At 37.1% G+C, this 23,522-nt stretch overlaps 1 protein-coding gene across 1 annotated transcript in view; it reads left to right on the top strand.

Moving 5' to 3' along the window:
- TBX15 (T-box transcription factor 15) overlaps positions 1-23,522 on the top strand; it is an 80,133-nt gene that overhangs the window by 51,340 nt on the left and 5,271 nt on the right. The window contains exons 6-7 of the mRNA XM_081318435.1: positions 3,903-3,967; positions 14,571-14,668. Of these exons, the coding sequence (XP_081174561.1) occupies positions 3,903-3,967; positions 14,571-14,668 (163 nt within the window). The remainder of the gene's footprint in view (positions 1-3,902; positions 3,968-14,570; positions 14,669-23,522) is intronic.

Here is a 23,522-nt window from a genome sequence, read left to right on the forward strand (position 1 = left end):
CGGATTAAAGGTTTATTTAAGATTAGATTGTAAAGAAACAAAAGGGAATCTGGCAAAACCGAAAAGAGAAAAAGGTGAGAGGAAGATAAGTACCATATTTTCTGGCGTATAAGATGACTTTTTAACCCATGAAAATCTTCTTAAAAGTCAGGGGTCGTCTTATACGCCAGGTGCTGAAAATTTAGGGACAGGGCTGGCTGGAAAACCTGGAGCGGATCTCCCATTTGGTCTGCGCAGGGAAAGCGGGACCAATTGGAGAAGAAGCTGCAGTCTGTGATTTTTTACAGGCTGGGGTCTGGGTGTCTTTCCTTCTAAAGTTGAAGAGCAGCTGCAGTCTATCCCAACTTGAAAGGCAGGTGGGGAATGCAGCAGTCAGAGCAGCTGCTTAGCTCTAAGGACACATTTGACTCAGGAACTGGGAGGGCTGGCTGGAAAACCTGGAGCGGATCTCCCATTTGGTTTACGGAGGGAAAGCTTTAGAGTGAATTAGGAAAAGTTTAATCCACTTGCACTGTTTTATGTTTACATGTTTGATGACAAACAGCCTTATGTTTATAAGTGACAGTTTTCCTACTAAGTACTTGCATGTCATAAGCATTTGAATTAAAATTACCATATTAAAATCAAATCTGATGTTTTTTAATTTTTATTTGGTGTGCGTTGGAAGAGGGGTAGTCTTATACGGCGAATATAGCCCAAAACCCTATAATTTAACAGGAAATGTAGGGGGTCATCTTGTACGCCCAGTCGTCTTATACGCCGGAAATTACAGTAACTGATCTTGAAGTCATGTCTGTAATACGTCCACTCATAGCTGGAATATGGAAACAGATTGTAGACCTGCAAATGGACCTATTCCCATCAGCTATAAAAGTTCCTGCGAAGGTAAACTCAAGGCCTTCTCACAGACTATCCAAATAAACATGGGACACATACTAACTGATTTCCCAATTTATGTTTTGGAAAACATAAAATGCAGTGGAAAACTTTTCTCTCTTTTTTTCTGTAAAATTGAAGTCAAATTTGTATATTTGATGATGCACAATGTAAAGAAAGTTAATGTCAGACCTGCCCCAAAACAATCAGTTTTGAAAAGCAGATTCTTGACTCCAACTGATTGAAGTGAAAAGAACTTTTACTAAAGATGTTGGTTGCAGGAAGGTGAGGCAGAAACTGAAGTTCCCGCTCACTGATAGAAAGAACCAAACCCAATGGTCCCCCCAATGTCTGGTCTGTTGTTACCCAATCTGGGATCACCATGATGTGGGAAGCTCTGGGTGGTTGCTGGAATTTCACACCCAGGGCCATCAACCTTGAAGATGCCCGGCATAACCAGTACAAACAGCTCTGGTCTTCTTCACGTCAGCTCCCCCTCCCCATTTCCCACCATTAGATACACAGGTGTGGATTGCCCAAATGCCTCCCCCTCCCTTCCCTTTAGATGGTAGGACGCCAGCAAGGTACCAGGTGACAATGGAGAGCCTGACGCTTAATGGAAGCCAAATCAGGCAGTATTATCTGTATTTCAACAGGATATAGCTTCAGAGGGAAAACTGTGACTTTATATGGCATAAATCTCTTTTCTATAATTCAGATCTCACTGTTGAATAGCTGAAACACGTTCAGCTCATGATATCTTAAGACCTTCAGGTTGCTAGCACAGGAACATTTCTTTCACATGTCTATGGATATTCTCAGTCATCCAGGACATGAGTGTCCCAAAGGTGCTTTTTCAAGAGGCAACTGGACTTTCTTGTTTTTCTTTGAAGACCTTTCGCTTCTCATCCAAGAAGCTTCTTCAACTTCTTTTACAAGCTTGTGAAAGGTCTTCAAAGAAAAACAAGAAAGCCCAGTTGCCTCTTGAAAAAGCACCTTTGGGATATTTCTTTCACATATGAAAAAAAAGCATTAGTAAGGAAAGGTTACTTATTTTCTAGAAGGTTAAGTTTGCTTGGGACTTAAATTCCCTGCTGAAATATCACATACTGTAATTTAAACTTTATGATTGTTCTGGTAGGGCATTATATACAAATGTAATTCAGCAGGGGAGAGCTCTTTCCACCCAGGAATCTGGCTGTGTTGGATGTGTTTAGGGTGTCTCTTGCTTAGCTTTTTAACTGCTGGCAGCCTGTCTGTTTGCAAGTGCATTTCACTTTGGCTTATGTGGTTTAATATCAGGTTATACTGTATTAAACAATATCAATCAAATTTGAGTTTTTGACTTTTGATAGCATCTTCCATGAAACTACCAATGAGATTGGGAAATGGATCTATATGATTCATGGATGAGCAAATATGTAAACAATTTGCTTTAAATTGTAGGAGGAAAAATGCTTAGTTCCATTACAATAGACCAGTAGACTGGTCATCTGAACTTATAATATAGTAGAGCAAGGGGGAATGGCATCTTGAAAGAAAAGGCAGGTGGGAAGAATCTCACTGTAACTGGCACTAGGCTGCATTCCTAGTTGTTATAAATCAGAACCATTGAACAATTACAAGATCACCTGAAAATATAAAAATTCATTTCTCTGGAAGAACTCCAGAAAAATTTAATATCAAGATTGTCTGTCTATCATCTCTCTCTCTCTCTCTCTCTCTCTCTCTCTCTCTCTCTCTCTCTCTCTCTCTCTCTCTCTCTCTCTCTCTCTCTCTCTCCCTCCCTCCCTCTCTCTCCCTCTCTCCCTCCCTCCCTCCCTCCCTCCCTCCCTCTCTCTCCCTCTCTCCCTCCCTCCCTCTCTCTCTCTCTCTCTCTCTCTCTCTCTCCCTCCCTCCCTCCCTCTCCCTCTCTCCCTCCCTCCCTCCCTCCCTCTCTCTCCCTCTCTCCCTCCCTCCCTCCCTCTCTCTCTCTCTCTCTCTCTCTCTCTCCCTCCCTCCCTCCCTCCCTCTCCCTCTCTCCCTCCCTCCCTCCCTCTCTCTCTCTCTCTCTCTCTCTCTCTCCATCTTAAATCCTCTATGGGTTTTACAGAATATAAAGAAAATGTTTTTTAGAATTTATAACTTCAATGGATATTGAGATCACTACATTGAATAAGAGATTGCAGGGTTGAGATTCTGGAATGAATCTCTTGTATTGTGACTGTAGCACTGAAAACCCATTGGTTATGTTCTGAAGCATTAGTTGACAGCAGAGACAATATGTTTTTAATTTACTTAGAAAACACGTTTAACTTCATTTTTGGAAGGCAAGAAAGCTATTTGAATACACTCTTGCATGTTTGGATAATAATAAAAATGTCTTAGAATGGAATGAATATATTTTCATATCATTCAGAATGGAACAATATATTTCATATTATTTTAGTAACATTCTGGGTTAATCTCCCCACCCCCATTAAAGGAACCAAAGAGAGGTTATGGGTCATGTGGGTTAGCCCTGCTGTCTGTCACACCCAGATATATTGACCTTTGCCTCCTGCACTTTTGATTCACTTGGAAAACATCTGTGTGTATATGTATTAACAAATCATCTGCATCGGAGAGTTTATATCTTTCTTCATGATGTGACTGAGCTCCAGTTTAAATATATGGATGGCTTGTAAATTTTTCAACTGTCAAGAACTGCAAAATCACAAATGCTCATTTGGGAGATGAAATTTATTTTAACATTCCATCTGAAACTGCATTTGTTATTCATATAGCAGTGTAGTTACTACATACATAGCACTGTTCAAAGTCTCTGCCCCAGAAGCTGGTGCTAGATTTCATTAATAAGGCAACAGGAAATGGAGAAAGTAAGGAGCCAGTGGAGTTCCACAAAATCAGATAGCTTGGAGATAAGTTTGAATACATTAATTGTCTCATAGACAATGCAACAAGAAAAAAAAGTTACGGAGTGGCGAAAGTTTACAATGATGAATAAATTATTCACTATGGAATCTAAATTAATTTCTGTTCTCTAGATTACCAGATTGAAAATTGACCGAAATCCATTTGCAAAAGGGTTCAGGGATTCTGGAAGAAACAGGTAAGAAAACTCTTTCAGTCTTCCCTTCTCAGCATGCCAATTTCTTATGGGTCAGTTGATGAAAGAGAAGATATCTCTTGCTATGGGCAGGGGATGGGACTAGAAGACCTCCAAGATTTCTTCCAGCCCTGTGACTCCATCCCCATGCACAATGTATTAGGAAGCGAAAATGCTCTGCAACCAACACTTATGGCAACATATTTGTTTTGGAGTTCACATCTCTTTTAGTAAAACTTTCCTCAAGGCAGCTTAGAAGTAATGATACAGTAAACCCAGAATCCTACAGGGACAGACACAGTCCAGCAACCTTAACCTTACACTTTATGGTTAAGGAAGCTGTTCGGCAGTTTGGCGGGTCAAATCCCGAGTGCCGCATAACAGAGTGAGCGCCTGTTACTCGTCCCAGCTTCTGCCAACCTAGCAGTTCGAAAGCACGTAAAAATTCAAGTAGAAAAATAGGGACCGCTATGGTGGGAAGGTAACGCCTTTGGCATCTAGTCATGCCGGCCACATGACCATGGAGACATCCTCAGACAAGTGCTGGCACTTCGGCTTTGAAACGGAGATGAGCACCAGCCCCTAGAGGTGGAAATGACTAGCACGCATGTGTGGGGGAACCTTTACCTTTACCTTTTATTCACCCATGTGCCCTTGCCTTCCCCACATTTTCTATGCTTCTCATCTGTTGCACACGTTTCTCACTGATCCTTGTGCATAAGCAATGTTATGTGCAAGAATTGATGGACCTGTTTATTAATTGGCTGAAAATTTTCAGAGAAATAATTGAAATAGGCAATTTGTGCATGAGGTTTTTTTCAGTCACTGTGTGGTAATGTGGTGATTAGAATGAAGTACTGCAGTTTGATCCTGACTGTCTCAAGCTTGACTTAGCCTTCCAATCTTCTGTGGTCAGTAAAATGAAGGCCCAGATTGTTGGGAGCCATATGCTGACAGAGTGCTGTGAAGCATTATGGAGTGTATATAGAAGTCTAAGTGCTAATTGCTATTGTTCTAAGGACAACAATGCTATTATAATATCCAAGTGCCACTGGAAAAATAGACCAAAATCTCCAGCTTTAGAGTTCTGCTTCTATGCCATGTTTGGTCAAGCAAGGTGCTTAATATCTGCTGATCTGTAATAAATTGTATTAAATTTATTGGTAGAAAATTTAGTGTAATGCTTAAAATGATATACTGCTTTTTGCAATGCTGTTTTCTCAGAGTTTAGTATAATTATCATCTGCTACTTGAATTAATCTTTGTGCAATACATCTTTTTAAAATATTAATGTAAATTGTTGCTCCCTAGCCAAATGTAAAGCCAGATAGATTTGTATGGATTAGCTGCACTGCTAACCAATTCCCTGTCACACACTTCTAAAACCAATACAGCAAACATCATCATGAAAAGGAAATCAGCATAAATGTTTTCATATTTTGAAATGCATTGCCTTGCAGAACAGTCTTGTTCATTTAACTCATCTGAACCTATGTTGGGAATCAATAAACTGCACCTAAACCTCATTCTGTCCCTCCCTTTACTCCCAGGCCCCTTTTCAAATTAAAAGTTGAAGAGGTTACTTGTCATTATCGTGAACTGAGGACGTTAAAACAAGAAATTGGGAAGGGCTAATTTAATTATTTATGCAAATGACTTGTGATTCAAAGATTACTGGCTAAATTCAAGCATACTGAATGAGACCTCCAGAAGGTCTTAATGTACTACATTTGGACATTTTCTTACAAATTCTAGGAATCATGATAACTTGTGATTTACTCATACCAAGCACTCAGAGGCTGTCAATTAAGCAATTGAAGTGATAATATCTTAAGCCTGTTAACTGGAGAATCCTTGATTTACAACATTCTGGAATTTTGATTGCTAAGTGATATGGTCATTATGCAAGTCATCCCCTGATTGGATATGATTTTATGATCATTTTTATCATGGCTATTAAGCAAACCACCTGGTTGTTAAATGAATCCAACTTCCCTAACTGACTTTGTTTGTTGGTAGTTGGCTGGGAAGGTTGCAAATAGTGATCATATGACTGCAAGATGCTGCAACTGGTTTTTTTTTAAAAAAAGTTTTATTATTTTTTTAACATAATCACCTTAATATTCGGTAAAAGTGTGTTGTCTGGCTTTACATTTAAGAAACATTCACTAAGAGTTGATTTCTATAATCTATAATCCACATAACTTTACTTGATTTCCTCTTTTTCCCATAATGTTCTATTTACTAACCTTAATTTAATACAATTGTTATTTTAGTGAATGACGATTGAGTATAAAAATTTCCTAATATTTCTAAAGATAATAATCACATCAATATAATATTCCTTTTCTATCTAGTCATACTGGTTGTCTCATCATAGATCCTGTTTACAGTTCTTGTTTACATTTGTTTTTCCCACAATGTTCAAAAAATTCTTACTGGTTAAGATTTTCTCAGAGTTAATTACATTTAAATATTTAAGTCTATTTTTTCTCATGTAAGCCAACCCAATACTTTTACCTTTCTTAAGGAATAAATAGACTAAAAAAACAAAAAAGAAGAATAAGAATAAGAAAAGGATAGTATGCTACTTAAAATCCCTATTTCCTATAACCTAATACATATTTATTTCCAAACAAATTTCATTCTTTTTTACCATAATTAAAAATATATTTAATCTTTAAATATTCCATTTAATAAATCTAGTCCTCTAGTCTTTTAACTCTTATTCAAAACATTTTTTAATCCATTGTAATTTTCTTAAAGTCAATTACCCTTTATATAAGCCATTCCAACTCTTTTATATTACTCATATCAAGAAATAAAATAAAAAGAAAGAAGAAAAAGAAAGCACTATGCTACTTGAGGGGCTTATCCCTCTTAAAAAATTCATATCCAAAATCTTTCTATTTCTTTAACCATATTTGAACAGGTGTTTCTTTTTAAAATATTCTCTCTGATAGGCCCCATCATCTATTTTCTTAATTTTCACTTAAGCCTTTTTCTTTTGCCCAGTATCTTTCTTAATTAATATGTTCTGCTGAATCAAAGAATCTTTCCATATTCTTGTAGGTGTTACTGTAAATATAAAAGGTAGGTCAAGTACAATATCTTTGTATTTATTTTTTTTCTTGATAAGTTCTTTCTATAAATCTCTGATTTTCCATGATGACCAAGAATCCATATTTTTTTTTCTCTGCAAATAGCTTTGGGGTCAGAGTTAAACAGATACTTGTAATCCAGAAAGTTCAAAAAAGTTTTTTTTGTTCCCTGAAGTTTATAAGTCTCACTTTGTCTGCAGCCCAGATTGTTTTCTTTTTTGTCACAGCTGTTCTCTATTGTTAGAGCTTTGAAGGTCACAAGTAGAAATTAGTTTTTTCCAGATTTTACCAAGTCCTGTAGGAAGGCCATAGCTGTCATAGTATCCATCCACCACTAGATGTCAGCACCGGTTTATTTTTCAAATTTTCAAAATGAACAAATTGCCTTTAAAATGAGAATCTTAACCCTTCAGTATTTTCAAACTTATCCAAATTTAGGTTTTATAGTCATTTCATTTCATCTCAATACATTTTGGTTTTCCACAAAAGGTTTAGTTCGCTGCTTCTGTTAGTAAAAGGGTGGGGCAAACATCCCGCTCCTTCACTTTCTGAGGTTTTTTTCTTCTTGGGTTTTTTTTTCTTCAGAAAAGTTGATAAGTAGTATAGAGAAAATCAATGTTCTTACCCAGATTCAAACATGCTGTTTACAATCAGCTTAAAATAGTGCTTTTGATTTTGGTTGCTTCCAGCTTGGGCTAGACTCTGAAGTTAAGCTAGCCTTTCTCCTGTTGGTTTCTGGAAGGCTTCTCCTGGACCAACTGGGTTGACCGTTGTCTCTCTGTGATCCCCAGGACTTCCTTCCTTTTTGTGGGGCGGCTTCTGGCCCATTTAGGGTCCCCTAACAGGAAGAAACTCAGCCGAAGGGCACGAACCCACGAACCCATTGATTGCTGCGCTGCTGCGCTGCTGCGCAGGACCGGAAGTCACAAGATGCTGCAGCTGTTGTAAATGTGATCCAGTTGCTAAGTGTCCAAATTGACATGATCATGGGGGTGGTATAATGGTTGTAAATTTGAAGAGTGGTTGTAAGTCATTTTATCTGAGGCCATGTTAGGTTTGAGTCAGTGTTAAATAAATGGTCGTAAGCTGAGGATATTCTTAGGAGACAAACTTCAAATACAGAATTTTTTTAAGAGTGAAGAGGGCCATGCTTGCAAATTAACAGATCTAAGCATATAGTATTGTTTTGTCCAGGATATGCCAGTGCACCTGTCCTCTTTTCTTTCAGTTGCCACCATTTTATGGCTGGCCATTTGTAAAATCACTAAAAGTCTAGGTTATTATTCTCTATTCTTCTCCTAATTGCAAATTTTCCAGCAACACATATGTTCTGACTCACATTTGGAAGTGGCCACAAGTAAGTTCCATCATTTAATTTTTCATTAAAATAAAATTTTGTGGTTATGAAGCATCAGGAAAGGCATTAAAGTACAGCAGCTGCTCCTAAGTTAAAATGATCCACAAAAATGTGTTTGATTATGTAAATGGAACCAAGGATCACAAAGACAAAAAATAGTGATAACTTATTAAGCTCTTATATTTCATTTCCAAGTTTTGTTCCTTTTAAATCTCTCTCTTTTTCTCTGTGTTTCTCTCCCTATGTTTTCTGAGCATGAAATATGAGTAACATGTATCAAAAAAGAGAATGTATTTTCTTTTTCTTTTTTTTTATCAACCTTTTCTATTTAGTAATTTGTTTTTCTTCCTTTGCTGAAAGGGAGTTGAGGTCTGTTTGCTCTCAGTGTGTGGTTTTATTTTTTTAATTGGCTAGTGTAGCATTTGTAAGATGTGCAATTGGCATTCATACATGGCTTTAGTTTGTTCATATAGTCCATTTATCCCACACAACCCTGTTAAATTGAATACTTCCCTCAAGGATTGGAATAGGCTGAAGCTTCCAATTCCTTTTAGGACACTGAAAGATGTTTTTTGACATTGATTTGTATTGCTTTTGAAATGTTTTTACTGCTTTCATTGTGAGTTACGGTACATAAAGTGGGTGGCCAAACAGGTTTCTAAAATAAATAAAATTTGTTAAGATGAAATATTTGGATACATAAATCAATTTTAAAAAAATATGATTCTGCACTAGACCAAGGAAGAAATCTAATGTAATATAGTTCTAGACTTGGTAGTTGGGCTTTGCATGTCTTATCTGGTAGTCAGAGAAGTCAGTCCAGCAGAGTTGCAATATTACATCCTGTCCTTTCTAAACAATTGATTGTTTGAAAGTTAAAGAATGCTAGGTAACAGAATGATGTTTATTCATTTAGTTATTTCTCAATTTCTACCATACATATCCCAATACTTCAGGAGGTTTATAACATTAAAAAATGAAGCACAATGATTAAAATTGATGCAATTAAATCAAAATCCAAACCAAAATCCATCCTTAAAATAATTAAAAGTTTGGTGAAAGACACACATTATTGTCCTCTTCCTAAATTCTGGGAGAATTGGAGCCAAATGGGTATCTTTTTTTCTTGCATACCAACAGCCAAACTTCCAGCAACAGAGGCTTCTTCTGAGGACCCTCTCTGGCTGAGTTAGGTAATTGGGTTGGTTCAGGTAATTGGAAACTAAGCCATTAAGGCAGGGGTGTCAAACTGCCGGCCTATGGGCCGGATGGGTGATCCAGAAGCCTTACCCACCCCATTGTCAGCAATGGCAAAATAGTCCCGGTATGTCTCGCGACGTCATGTGATATCGCAAGTTTGACATGTCTGCATTAAGGGATGTAAAGGGTAAACTAGAACCTTATAGCAGGCAACTAATAATCTATTTCAGCTATTAGGAGTCAGTTTAAATCTTTTAGAGCAGGCACCATATCATTCCTGACCTTGACTGCCATATTTTACATCACCTCAATTTCTGGACACTTTTCAAGAGAAGCCCCAGAAAAAATGCACTACGGCATTTGAGCTATAAACCAAGGCACAGCTAACCACTAAATTCAGTCCAGTTCAAGAAGTACTGCAGTTGCTACACTAGCCATAACTATGAAAATATTCTCATTTCCATTTGCAAATCAAATGATGCCTACAGGTCAAGGAATCTAGATTTTGATAATAGGCTATCTTGGGGAATGCAACTCCATCCAGTTCAGGCTTCAATTCAGTCTTGAAGTTCAGTTTTCACCTCACTAACAGCACCTTTGTTTTGCTTGGATTTAATTTCAGCGTAATTTCCTACGCAATCGCTTGTGGCCCTTGAAGGTTTGAAACTCTTTCTCATTTATTTGTACAGCCTCTTTTTATATGTGATCAGTAGCTTTTCATTTAGTGAAATGATTTAATTAAACTCATATAGAGAAATGAATCCAAAGCCCAGAATAAATAAGGCAAATAATAATGAAAATTATGTGATCAGAGCAGCTTTAATGTGTAATGTAAAAATGGCTTTTCCAGTTTCTTTCCCATTAATGTAGAGTTGATGCTAAAAATTCTTCCTGACCTTAGTTTTCCATCCTATTATGCTCATCTAGAAGAATGCTTTGGTGATATAAAGCCTGTCTGTATTAAAGCCATATCATTTCAGAAAGAGCTGAATGATGCTATACTATAGTTCACCAGGGGGGATAACATCATTTTTCCACCCAGCTCTTTCTCATTCATCTCCACTTTATCTATTTCCCCAAGTCTATCTCTCATTCATCTTAATAATTTTGAATATATACAGTTATAGTTTGTAAATGAAATGTGAATTCTTTTTGCCTTTTTATTATAAACATCTGGAAAAGTATTTATTAAAAATTAAATACAAGAGCATACTTTTGCCAGACAAAGTATCACACTGAATTTACATTTGCTAACACATTGCAAGGTCAAACTGAAACTTTGCAAAGTATTAGGAAATGATATTTTCATACAAGTAGAAAAACATCCATGGCCTAGATCTGGTTATTGAGCTTTCTGCAAAAATTTGGCTTGGCATAATTTTAGTGCATCCAAAATTATTTCAAAGCAATATGCTAGTCAGCTGCTCAAGGAGTTAAATACAAATCCTCCTTGATGCTGGACCTTCATAACAAACAATCCATAGTAACAGAATTTTAAGTACAAATCAAACACTGGATGTTAGAGACATATCTCAAGTATTAAGCCAGATCTAATAGGATTTTCATGAGTGAATGCTTTGCTTTCCATGATTGCAGTATTCTTACTAAGCAACACTCCTCAGCTTTTTGTTTTCTGGCAAGAAGCCATTGTGTGAGAGAATGGACATGGATTTATGAATATAAAAAGGCAAAAATAAATGAGCTGGCAGGCTTTTTAAAAAGCAAATGGGGTTTCCTTGTGGTCTTAGTTTCTAAAATGTGCTCAGAAAGAGTTAATTTTAGGCTTAGCTTCATATACTCAAACAAATTCTTCATCTGATAGGGCTCGCAACTTGGGCGTCCTCCTTGACTCCCGGCTCAATTTTGAAGACCATATAGGAGCCGTGACCAGGGGGGCTTTTGCCCAGGTTCGCCTGGTGCGCCAGTTGCGACCCTATCTGGACCGAGATGCCCTACGCACAGTCACTCATGCGCTCGTGACCTCCCGTTTAGACTACTGCAACGCTCTCTACATGGGGCTGCCCTTGAGGACCACTCGGAGGCTTCAGCTGGTGCAGAATGCGGCCGTGCGAGTTGTGATGGGAGTCTCCCGATACTCCCATGTAACACCTCTACTCCGCGAGCTGCATTGGCTTCCGGTTGCCCTCCGGGTGAGATTCAAGGTGCTGGTGATGACCTATAAAGCCCTAAATGGCTTGGGTCCGGGATATCTGAGGGAACACCTGCTGCCGGCATCAAGTTCCCTTCGTCCAGTGCGCTCCCACAGGGAGGGTCTTCTCAGGGTGCCACCGGTAAGAGATTGCCGGCAGACGACACCCAGGGATAGGGCCTTCTCAGTGGGGGCGCCTGCCCTTTGGAACCAGCTCCCAGTGGAGCTGAGGACTGCCCCCGACCTCCGTTCATTCCGCCGGGACCTGAAGACCTGGCTCTTCGAGCTCTCTGGCCCAGGCTGAGGATTAATCTTATTTTAACTGGGCTTTTATTTATACAGGGACAAATATAATTTTTTTAAAATTTGTTTTTAACTTTTGTATCTTGGTTTTTTAATTACCCTGTAAACCCCCCTGAGTCCTTCGGGAAAGGGCGGTATATAAATGTAATAAAATAAATAAATAAAATAAAATCTTGCAGAAAAACCTTTATTGGCAATTACTCTAGCAATTTTCACCCCTAATCTTAGAGCTCATTTCAATCTCATTTGAAAAGCTTTCCTTCATCAGAAGCTCCTTTTTATCTGGGAAAGGCTGACATGTTATAATTGTAACTTCACATAAATGTAGTCCAGTGAATGAATGGCACATGTGCCTATTATGTACATGTGCTGTTTTATGGGACATTCTACTCTGAAGAAGACTTTTTAGGGTCCAGTCTTTATACATGTGTCTTGGGGAAAGTCCCACTGAATGCATTGGGAATATGGCATCAGATACTGTATGTCTGAAAGTGTCAGTTTGGAGCTTAGAAGAGGAGTCAGAGAACAATGATGGTTGTAAGCAACAAGGGAGGAGGACCATATGGAAGGCATTACTGAAACAAAGAAATATATCAACTATCATTTACCATTTTTGTACCATAGGATCCTTTTATATTACCTGTTATTACAATGTAGTGGTCTTCCACCTCCTCCAAGAAAATCAAACAGAGACCAAACTAGAATTGTGCATATTTTTCTCTTTTTTTTTTCCTTCCTGGCTATCATGAATAAAAGCATGAAAAATAGAGTTTGTCATAGAATAAGCACCAGAATTGTAGTGTGTGTTGTTTCTTAATCAATAGCTTAATAGTATACGTGAGCCAAGTTATATAAAAGAGGTTTGTCTTTGGTTTGTAATTCAAATATTCAATAATTTCCATGGAGACTCTGAACATCTCTTGTAGATTTAGTAATGACATGATGTAATTGGGTTTTGTGAACATCGGAATCATCTGGGTTACATTTAAATTTTGCTGCATTTTTCAAACATAAAGTGGAAACACTGTATGCAAAGTTAAACAATATACACCAGCAGGCTCTGATGAGATGGATGAATACCTGTCTCCTGTGATCCCCCAATCTGGAAAAAGGAGAAATGTTGGCAAACTCTATATTGTCATATGAATTTGCTTATGCTGATATCACATAAATCATATGTGTAAAGAAATTAATTAAAGTCTTGTTGCATCACCATATTTGTAGTATTTCTTGTTTTCCACTGTGTGAACTTTGGATATAATGGCTTCAGTTATCTTTAGCAATCTAAACATTTTTTGTATTAAATTCTCATTGAGTTCTGGGTGGTCATTTTACTGAGAGAGAATATCTGTGATGAAACATTCTGTATTCCTATTCCCAATTGCTGCTTGCAGACATTTAGCAGCTAATAAAAAGGTAAAGGTAAAGGTTCCCCCACATGTGCGTGCTAGTCGTTTCCAACTCTAGGGGCCAGTGCTCATCTCCGTTTCAAAGCCGAAGAGCCAGTGCTTGTCCGAGGATGTCTCCGTGGTCATGTGGCCGGCATGACTAGATGCCAAAGGCGCACGGAACGCTGTTACCTTCCCACCGTAGTGGTCCCTACTTTTCTACTGGCATTTTTACGTGCTTTCGAACTGCTAGGTTGGCAGAAGCTGGGACGAGTAACAGGCGCTCACTCTGTTACGCGGCACTCGGGATTCGACCCGCCAAACTGCCGACCATCTGATCGACAAGCTCAGTGTCCTAACCCACTGAGCCACCACGTCCCTTTAGCAGCTAATACACCCTGGTAATTTCTCCACTCTTAAATGAACTATTAAAATCCTACATTTTGCCAACTACATCCTTGCTTCCGGGGTAACTTTGGAATGTTAGCTCCATTCCTTTTTAGCTGGAAAAAAAAACCTCCTGTCTTTTCATCAGCAAAGGGGCTTTAGGGACCTTGAACTCCAGAATTGGAAGGTGAGCACATTCTTAAAGTTAATGAACCAAAAGAAAGAGGACAGAGGAGAGGAAAGAAAGCAAACAACAAATGATTGAATAATAGCAGAAGGTGAATTACTCTCTCTTTTCTTAATACTTCCTTCATGTTATTTAGAGTGAAGAAGCCATCCTGAACCCTGAACACATTCCCAGTTCATCACTGCCCCTGATTTTGTTCTGTGGCATATCATCAGCTCCCTCTTCCCCACCCGCCCCCCATAAACTGCATTGAATTCTTTGCCTTGCTTCAGGTGGACATGTAGTTCAGGCCTAATCTTCTGGGGCCATTTCATTCATGAAAAGTGGGGGGAAAGCATACTCATTCTCTCTCATTTTACAGAGGAAACTAGGAAGATGGATGTTGTGTCATTAGAAATATAGGATGATAAAATTAACAACAGTTGTCAAGTTGGTAGAGAAAATCATGCTTTTTCTTACTCGCTAAAGGAGAAATACATCTTCACTGATGTTTTTAACCTTCCTTCCCTCTTCTCTTCTTTTTTCATTTTGCAGAACTGGCCTGGAGGCCATTATGGAAACATACGCATTTTGGAGGCCTCCTGTGCGCACGCTCACCTTTGAAGATTTCACCACCATGCAAAAACAGCAAGGTGAGCCACTTTTATAAGAGGCAGCAGATGGGTGGCAATGGAATAGCTTCAGAGTGTCATAAGAGACATCTGGCATCCAGCTGAATTCATGAAACTCCTAAGTCTCTTGACAGTCAGGCAAAGATATAAAACAGAATAGTCCAGCTACTAGTTTCAGAAATGGGGAAAATTTGTAACATAGAGCCTTCGAAGCCATTCAAAGGGGCTATTCTTATCTGGGCTACCTCCCCTGTGGTAGAGGGGAGGTCTGTTGTTTCATATGCACATACTTTCTATTCAGATGTTTCCAAGCTAAACCCCCGGTTAGGCACAAATTTTGTACCTGACCTAGCTAGGAAAGCCTTCTTCTGCCTGAAATTTAAGAGTTGATTGGAGTCAACAATGCTAAAAGTATGAACCTATATGACCTGTTTCATGAAGAGATTCATGCCTTTTTAAAAGCCTGTCTAATGAATCACCAGATCGAGTGCATATTGTCGTGTTTTTTTTTCCAGTTGATCAATGGGTGTTCTTCCAAGTAGTTGAGCTATTGCTACCTCCCATTCCATGCCCTTTATAATTCTCTGATGATGTTGCTTGTTTGTATGCTTACGGTTTCTACCTTGCCTCCCTGCTGGGCCCGGCTACTTCTTGTCACTGCCAAGGAACATACAGCACTGTTAGATGATCCCTGACTTTAGCAAAGGCCACTTCTGAAATAAACCTTTGCTGATATATTTCCTGGGAAAACTGGCAATATTTTCTGTCTGTCTGTCTGTCACAATATCCTTTGAGGATTTACATTCTTAAATAATATAATGTTCAGGGATGAAAATTCTAAATGGTCACCGGAAAATCCTAACACTGGTTAAGGGATCCCTGTCTTCTCCTGACTGATAAGATGGCAGAAAGAAGCTAAGCTTTTTTTTTTCCTTTTCTCTTGCTTTTAAGAATATTTAAGCAACTAGTTAAGATTATTATGATTTATTCCTGAGTAATTGTACTCCATTGCAGGTGTTAAGAATTTTCTGCAAAATAAATTTCCCAGACCTTTTTTGTTTATTTAAAACACTATATATACTGACTTTCTGTCTCAAAAATGGAAATCTAGGTCAGTATTTGCAATTAAATAATTAAAAATACAAAATCAAATAAAGCAAAGAGAAGCAATTAGACACACTGCTGCAGAAAATTCTATACGATTAAAAGAAGTCATCAGGAAATTAAAATATTAAACAATTGAAATCTGTAGCACAGATAAACTATTTAGGCTCTGAGAGGGTATATTAGACCTGAAAGCAGTCTAGTGCCCTTAGGAATATGATCCCACCTGGCAGAATAGTATGTTTTGCTTTCCTCCCCAAAATCTCTACAAATTCTTTCAGCCTCCTGTCGTTCAGGTGAAGAAGTAGGAAAGACCCGTTTTGTTGTTTCAGAGTACATATGATTGTGCAGTGCTGTGGATTCAAATACCCAAAAATATTTTGGATCAAAAGGGTGTTTTTCTAGAGTGGTAAGCTGTGGGTCCATGCAGGAAAAGGCATGGTTGACCTAAGCAATGCAGTCAGGTACTACATTTGTACCTCAGTGCTCCAAAGCATCTTTTTGCCTTTGAATACAAAGTGCTAAGAACACTTCCAAATGGGTCTTCTTCAGTGGTACCAGTATGAATGCAGAATATCATCTATGGAATTGACTTAGCCAAACACTTCCATTAGACATATTAGTGGTCATATTAGGTTGGTCACTTTAGTTCACTTATCATTTATCTTTTCCTTTATTGCTCATTTTATTAAGATCATTGAATTCCTTCTCTATATTTTTAATAATAACGATATTTATTTTATATTGTAAACAACAGAAATAAATTCTCAGAAACATACATAAGACATTGTTGCACATGTGTAGAATTCGAAAGATTTTTATTTAATAGCAATGTAAATGCAGAGATGGCAATTTAAGGGTGGTGTTGTGGCTAAAGACAATCTAAAATGGGAGTCAGAAAAACAACTGCATTACAGTACACATTTGCATCTTATACAGTTTTGACTGCAGTTTAGATCTTCAGTTTACAGTGTATATCTTTTGAGTGTTCCTCTTTTAGTTTTAATTAATATGAAAAGTTTACCTAGGCTCACCTTTGTCCACCCACCCACATTTGTGGCATGATCTGACACAGAGCAGACAAAAAGACGGTATGGTACAACCTTGCTACACCCAGAATGGTCATCTTTTGGTTAGCAAGTTTTCTTATAAAGTGCCAGAAACTGCAGCCATCTCTCCCATATCCCCTACTATGCTTCTATTCTGGATCAGATGGAACTGAACCACAGGGGTAAAGATCAGGATTTAATTAAAATTGGTAGAGTCTAAGCTGGGTTTTCTAGATCTGTTCATCTGTTATTCAAAGACTGTTTTTTTTCAATCCAAAGTTTATTCAAATATATGAAAAGGTCATTGCTCAATTATGACACGTGTGTGAGCTGTGCAATTGGAAACCCTCTTTCAATTATATGGAGCTACTTCAGGAATTTAACACCCAACCCAATGGCACTTTTGCCTGTTCCTAGTGATGCCCTTCTGCTGTTACATGCCCTATAAACTAGAATTCCCCTTATATCCTGCTTGCTTTTAAAAAAAATCCCTGCCTAGACAAGCTGTAATAAATAATGTCCTCTGCTTAGCAGGAAAAATATTGATTGGAACAAGTAAGATAGTTAATCAAAGCTACAAAATCTCCAAACCCCTCCTTTATTCGGCATATTAGAACAGATTGTTCCTGTAATAATACTACCCAACTCCATTACAACATTCTTTGCAATATTTGAATGTGTTATTTCCAAGCCATGCATTGCTGATATCTATGTGATGAGTGTTCCTTTATCAGAATTGTGTTTGATCCTAAAGGACTTTTGCTTTTGTTGTTGCTAGACAGCTATCAATTTGTTGATATGGAGGAATTATGTAGTCTCATAATTCAGACTTTCTTTTGAATATATATATATATATATATATATATATATATATATATATATATATATATATATATATATATATATATATATATATATATATATATATATATATATATATATATATATATATATTCGAATCTCAGAAGGGTATGGCTGACTGATGAAAACAAATAAGTTTGAAATGCATATCAGTCTCCCTTTAATTCTTTGTTAGCAATCTAAAATTTACACAAATATGAGCTGTCACTGTTGTGACTACTGCCTGTTGGCCTTCGGTTAGGCCGAAACAGGAAATAAAGATTTGTCCCATGTTTGGGACCTAGCAAGGTAATCTAAATAGTTAACAAGCATATATATATAAGGATGATCTCACCACTACTCTTCCTGGAATTTATTGTCATATGTAAGCTGTTTCCTGCAGGGTATTTACACAATCTAATTCTGAGTAAATATACATGGGCTTTTCCTAGAATTTGTTTTAATGGTCTTCTTTCTCCATTATTGGTGAGAAGATTTCATGAGACTCCTTATTCTCAGAAACATTGTCCTTGTGACTCTAAGGTGACAAAAACTCTTGCCTACATCTACTTATGGTGTCTTTTGTATGATATTCTGAGATGTGCTGTTTCCAAAACTGAGGGTCATACAAACTTTACATACATGATTTTTTTAAGGGACACTGACTTATAATTCACATTGCCAAATATCTTCACTGAGCCATATAGTGGTAAAAACTTTGACATTGGATATGTTGTTCTTTTGTTTTGTGATAATTTTTGGTAATGGGTTTTCTGAAGGAATGCTGGTCAAAGATCACAATTAAGAGGTTGCTATTGTTATTAAAGTGCTTTCTATAGTATACGCTATAATCTAGAAGTTCCTTAACATTAATAGCAAATTTGAAGGGAAGAAAGTTAGATCCGGATAAGGGCACAGATGAAAAAGGTGACTTTCTTCTCAACTTTCCAAGAGCTATTTTAAAGTGAGACTCAACAAGGGAATATATCTTTTGCAACTTGGTTAGCTTGTTTTCTCCTAGCAGTAAGATTGTATAAGAGATCCCAGTGCATTCTGGGGCATAAATCAGAGCATGGAATATATTTTAACTCCTCATTTCTTTGGGAATATCCTTGGACCTGAAACTTGTGGCATTTACACACTTGATTAGAAGGGTCTTGTATTAATATCTGCACTGATAACCTTCTGTCCTCCTCTTGGTTATCAAATAACATGCTCATAGCAGCTACAGCAACTGCTGATATAGTCAAGTAATATAAGGAAAGGAAAATATTTAATGTATTTTTAGCTGCTTTAAATGTAATTTGGCAGCTGAAAAACCAGGAAGGAAGCCAACACCATGTGACTAGTTAGTACCCTGCAGGCTATTAGCAACTGTTCTTTTGGCTGCTCAGGCAAAGGTGGCACGCACAAAATGTGGTTTCCAGTTCAGAACTTGCTTGCTAAAGTCTTGACTTGATTCACTTACCAAATGGATCATCTTTACTTTGTATGCAATTGTATTGTAATTGCAAAAGAGGAAATCTAAAGGTTCTTCAAATGCCTTGCTTGTTTTTTCTACAAAGGTCTTACACAATTCAGGAGATCCAAAAGCAGAGAATGCCTAGTGTTAAAAGAGCAACTTCTTGCTGCCCCAAGGGCCTATTTGCAGAGCCAAATGCTTGCATGAGACTGAGCTCCTAAACAATATTTCGACTTCTAATCTCCACATTAAGGGAAAAGGATTGTGATGATGCCCTTCATTGCAATTGGATGATCTCTTATTCCCAGACGTTTCTACATTATGATCAGCTTCTGGGATGAGTACTGAATTTAGTAGTATTTTATAAAGGCTCTAAATACTAACCAATCTTTCAAATGACTTATAAATAAGTGCTACTTCTAACTAATGCAATATTCCTTAAAGTATACATTTTGTTAGACTCAAATGGGGCTCAAAAACTGGGGGGGGGGAAATCTATCACAATTGTTTCTTTTCTTCTACTCCATATAACAATCATACTTTGAGGGCTTTTAGGTTATCCAGGTCCATCTTCTGCACAACGTAAGAATCTAAGATAAAATATCCTCAAGAGATGGCCTTCAGTTTTGTCAAGGGACTCTGACATTAGAAGCCTTGCCAGTTGATAATCCAAATAGTAAATTGCACAAATTTTATTCATGGAGGTTCATATCACATGGTAGAACTCTTATACAAATTCCTGGTTTCAAATTACACAAACTACCTATGTCCACATACACAAACATGCTTCTCTTCTATAACAGTATTGAGAATGTAGTATGGTAACTATATAGTAACCTCGTAAAAGAATAGCAGGACATTTAAAAGCTGTTAATACATAAAAATGGCAGCAATAAAACTTTATTTCACATTATATTGCATCTTTTACATCATATTACAACCTCTTTGGAATGAAAGTAACTTCAATTCCTTGTGAGAGATTGAGAGAGGAAGTCTGACACAAAATCACCTTCATTTTTCAAATAGCTGGGAAGGTGTCACAAGCATCAGTTTGACAAATGCAGATATATATATATACACAATATATATATATGCAGATATATATATACACAAGGGACGCGGTGGCTCAGTGGGTTAGGACGCTGAGCTTGTCGATCAGAAGGTCGGCAGTTTGGCGGGTCGAATCCCGAGTGCCGCGTAGCAGAGTGAGCGCCTGTTACTCGTCCTAGCTTATGCCAACCTAGCAGTTCGAAAGCACGTAAAAATGCAAGTAGAAAAATAGGGACCACTACGGTGGGAAGGTAACAGCGTTCCGTGTGCCTTTGGCGTCTAGTCATGCCGGCCACATGACCACGGAGACGTCCTCGGACAAGCGCTGGCTCTTTGGCTGTGAAACGGAGATGAGCACCGGCCCCTAGAGTCGGAAACGACTAGCACGCATGTGCGGGGGAACCTTTACCTTTACCTTTATATATACACACACACATATATACATATACATATACATATACATACACACATACGTACATACATACATACATACATACATACATATATATATATATATATATATATATATATATATATATATATAGGCAGACATAGATTTTTAAGGCCAAACTAGATATGGTATAAATATTTCATGGCTAGCATCCCATTTGTTTATTTCATTGGCACTGCATTGATTCAGAAATGCAACCTCAGAGAGGTAGTAATTCTTTTTCCCCATGCTATTTTTTTCAATTAAAATTACCACTGAAAGTTACTTTCTTGATGCAAGATATGCCAAGTCTTATATTACAGGAGTGTGATTTCAATGAGGAACATATGTCTTCTATGAAACTGTGGAACACTATAGAGGACCTGAACATTTGTAAGAGCATATAATTAATTCTTCCAAATCATTGACCAATATGACTTATGTAGTAATGACCTACAGCTCAGCAGATATTTCCCAGGGACTGAATTTTGGGAGGAAAGGTAGATGATGGATCTATAAGAAAAAGATTCACTTTGTTTTTAAAATATATTTTTATTTTTCAAAAAAAACAGAAGAGATTGTCAGATGATTTTAATGACATTAATGGGACTCGAGCAACAATCTCATCAAGTTGGAACTTTGCAATGCAAGAAAAATTTCATATCTAAATGTAATCAGAATCTTATTTGTAATAATTAACACTATAAGATGACTAAAAACATAATTATCTTTTTTTTCACTGAAACTTTCATGAACAATAAGATTTCCTGACGAAATAATACCGTGTCCCAAGGCGTTATTGTCACTGGTGTTTATGAATTACTCCTCAACAGAACTGAATGACACTCTGAGTCACAATTTCTTTCTTCTGTTTCTAGTTGAAAGTTGTTATAGTAGTCCTTGACTTATGAGGCCAGACTTTTGTTGCTAAGCAAGATTTTGGTTAAATGAGTTGCAACCAATTTAATGACTTTTTTTAGCCATGGTTATTAAGTGAACAACTACTGTAGTTGCATCACATGGTCATTAAGAGAATCCATCTTCCCTCCATTTTGTTTGCTTACCAGAAGCCCACTTGAAAGGTCATATGACCCCAACACACTGCAACCATAGTAAATATATGTTAATTGCCAAGTGCTAGAATTTTGATCACATGATTGTGGGGACACTACAATGGTCATAAGTGTGAGGACCAGTCATAAGTCACTTGTTTCAGTGCTGTTGTAACATTGAACAGTTACTAAATGAATGGTTGGAAATCAAGGACTACCTGTATCTCTTTAGTTTAGAAAAAAATGTTTTACAAGAAGACAAGCAACTGATAAATATTTTTCAATCACCTTCTTTCAGCATTGGAACCAAAAACTATAATGAAATTCCAGAATACCAGGCATCGGAGAACCAACTCTTCAAAAATGATGTCATCACCCCTAAACTTGGTTTACACTGGGACAAAACAGATGTACAATTAATATCTTACAGATGGCAATTAGATATTATGGGGTTCAGTTTGGTTAGAGAGAGCCAAAAAATGATTAAACAGCTTAAACTAACTTTTAAAAATCACATTGAATCTGATCCAGATTCTCATTATTAAAAATATTTGGCTTTGTTTTATTCAGTTTAATGAAGAGAATTTAAACTACAAAAATAAATCAGAGTTGCAGTAATTCTATACTTTTTCCTTTTCCCACAACAGATTTTCCTGATTTCTATACTGTATGCAATTCTCTTTCCCCCACTATATAAATAGGAAATATTCAGATTGATTGCATAAGCAAAATTTGTTAGTATGTACAGCTATCTAACAAATGTTCTGTATGCAGCTTTTTTTCCAATGTTTAAGCTGAAGCATAAAAAGCAGATAAGCAAATTTTTAGTTTGCTAATTCTTACGATTTTGCCATCCCAACAAAGTAATTCTATAACCACATGTATATGAAGTGGAAAAACAGATCCAGGTGTTTTAAGGTGAATTGTGAGGAGTTTTACATGGGAAACATAAAAGAAACCTCAACTAAGAAAACTCTATTCAGTGAAAAAGAAAGAGTGAAAGTAGTCAAAAACACATTCATTTTGTATTACAAGTAGGTGGAACAGCTTTAACTTTTGTGTATTCCATCTGAAGCATGTTTAGAAACATGATTTTAGGTAGAATTTCCTTTAAAATTTATTAAAGGAAGACCTGCGGATATGTTTGAGCTCCCACACAACTTTAGAAAGTCATAAAAGAAAATCAAAAATCAAAAAGAAGAAACTGCTTTATAATATTACAAATAATAAATTATACAGAAAAAGAAATTAAACATTGATTCCAAAGTAGGAAAGGGGGGGGGGGGCTTGTGCCCTACTGAAATAGAAACAATTTGTGGGGAATTTTTCATAGTGCATAGACAAAAAGAAAAAGCAACAAGCACTAGTAAAGACAATAATAACCGGACTGGAAATTTCCAAAGCTTGATGGACTGACATGAGCTCTTAGTCATATTACAAGTGATGGGTCTGTCTTTAAATAATGTACACTATATGGCCAAGAAAGAAAAGTTATCTTGCTAATGGAAGCAATTGGACAAGGTATTTTGAAATTCAGTGAATGAAAATGAAACACTAGAAATATATTGGTAAATTATATCTGGCACATTTCAGCTTTAAAAGAGTTTTATTTGGTGAGATATTTAACTGAAAAAGAACATGACTAAGTTTAGAAATGATGGATAATGATGGATTCTGAATGGATCAAATGTCCAAAAGATATACAGATGAATACAGATGTATTGTATACAGATACACTATAGTAAGAAAAGCAGAGGCCTATGCGAGGAAGCAGCATGATTAATACGTACATATTTGGTGCTGCTATTTAGACTCAAACATTCAAAAGATATACGGGTAGTCCTTGACTTACACCCATACGTTTAGTGACCATTTGAAGTTACAATGG

The sequence above is a fragment of the Vipera berus genome, assembly GCF_964194415.1.
Source record: "Vipera berus genome assembly, chromosome: 2".
In the NCBI taxonomy this organism is placed as follows: Eukaryota; Metazoa; Chordata; class Lepidosauria; order Squamata; family Viperidae; genus Vipera; species Vipera berus.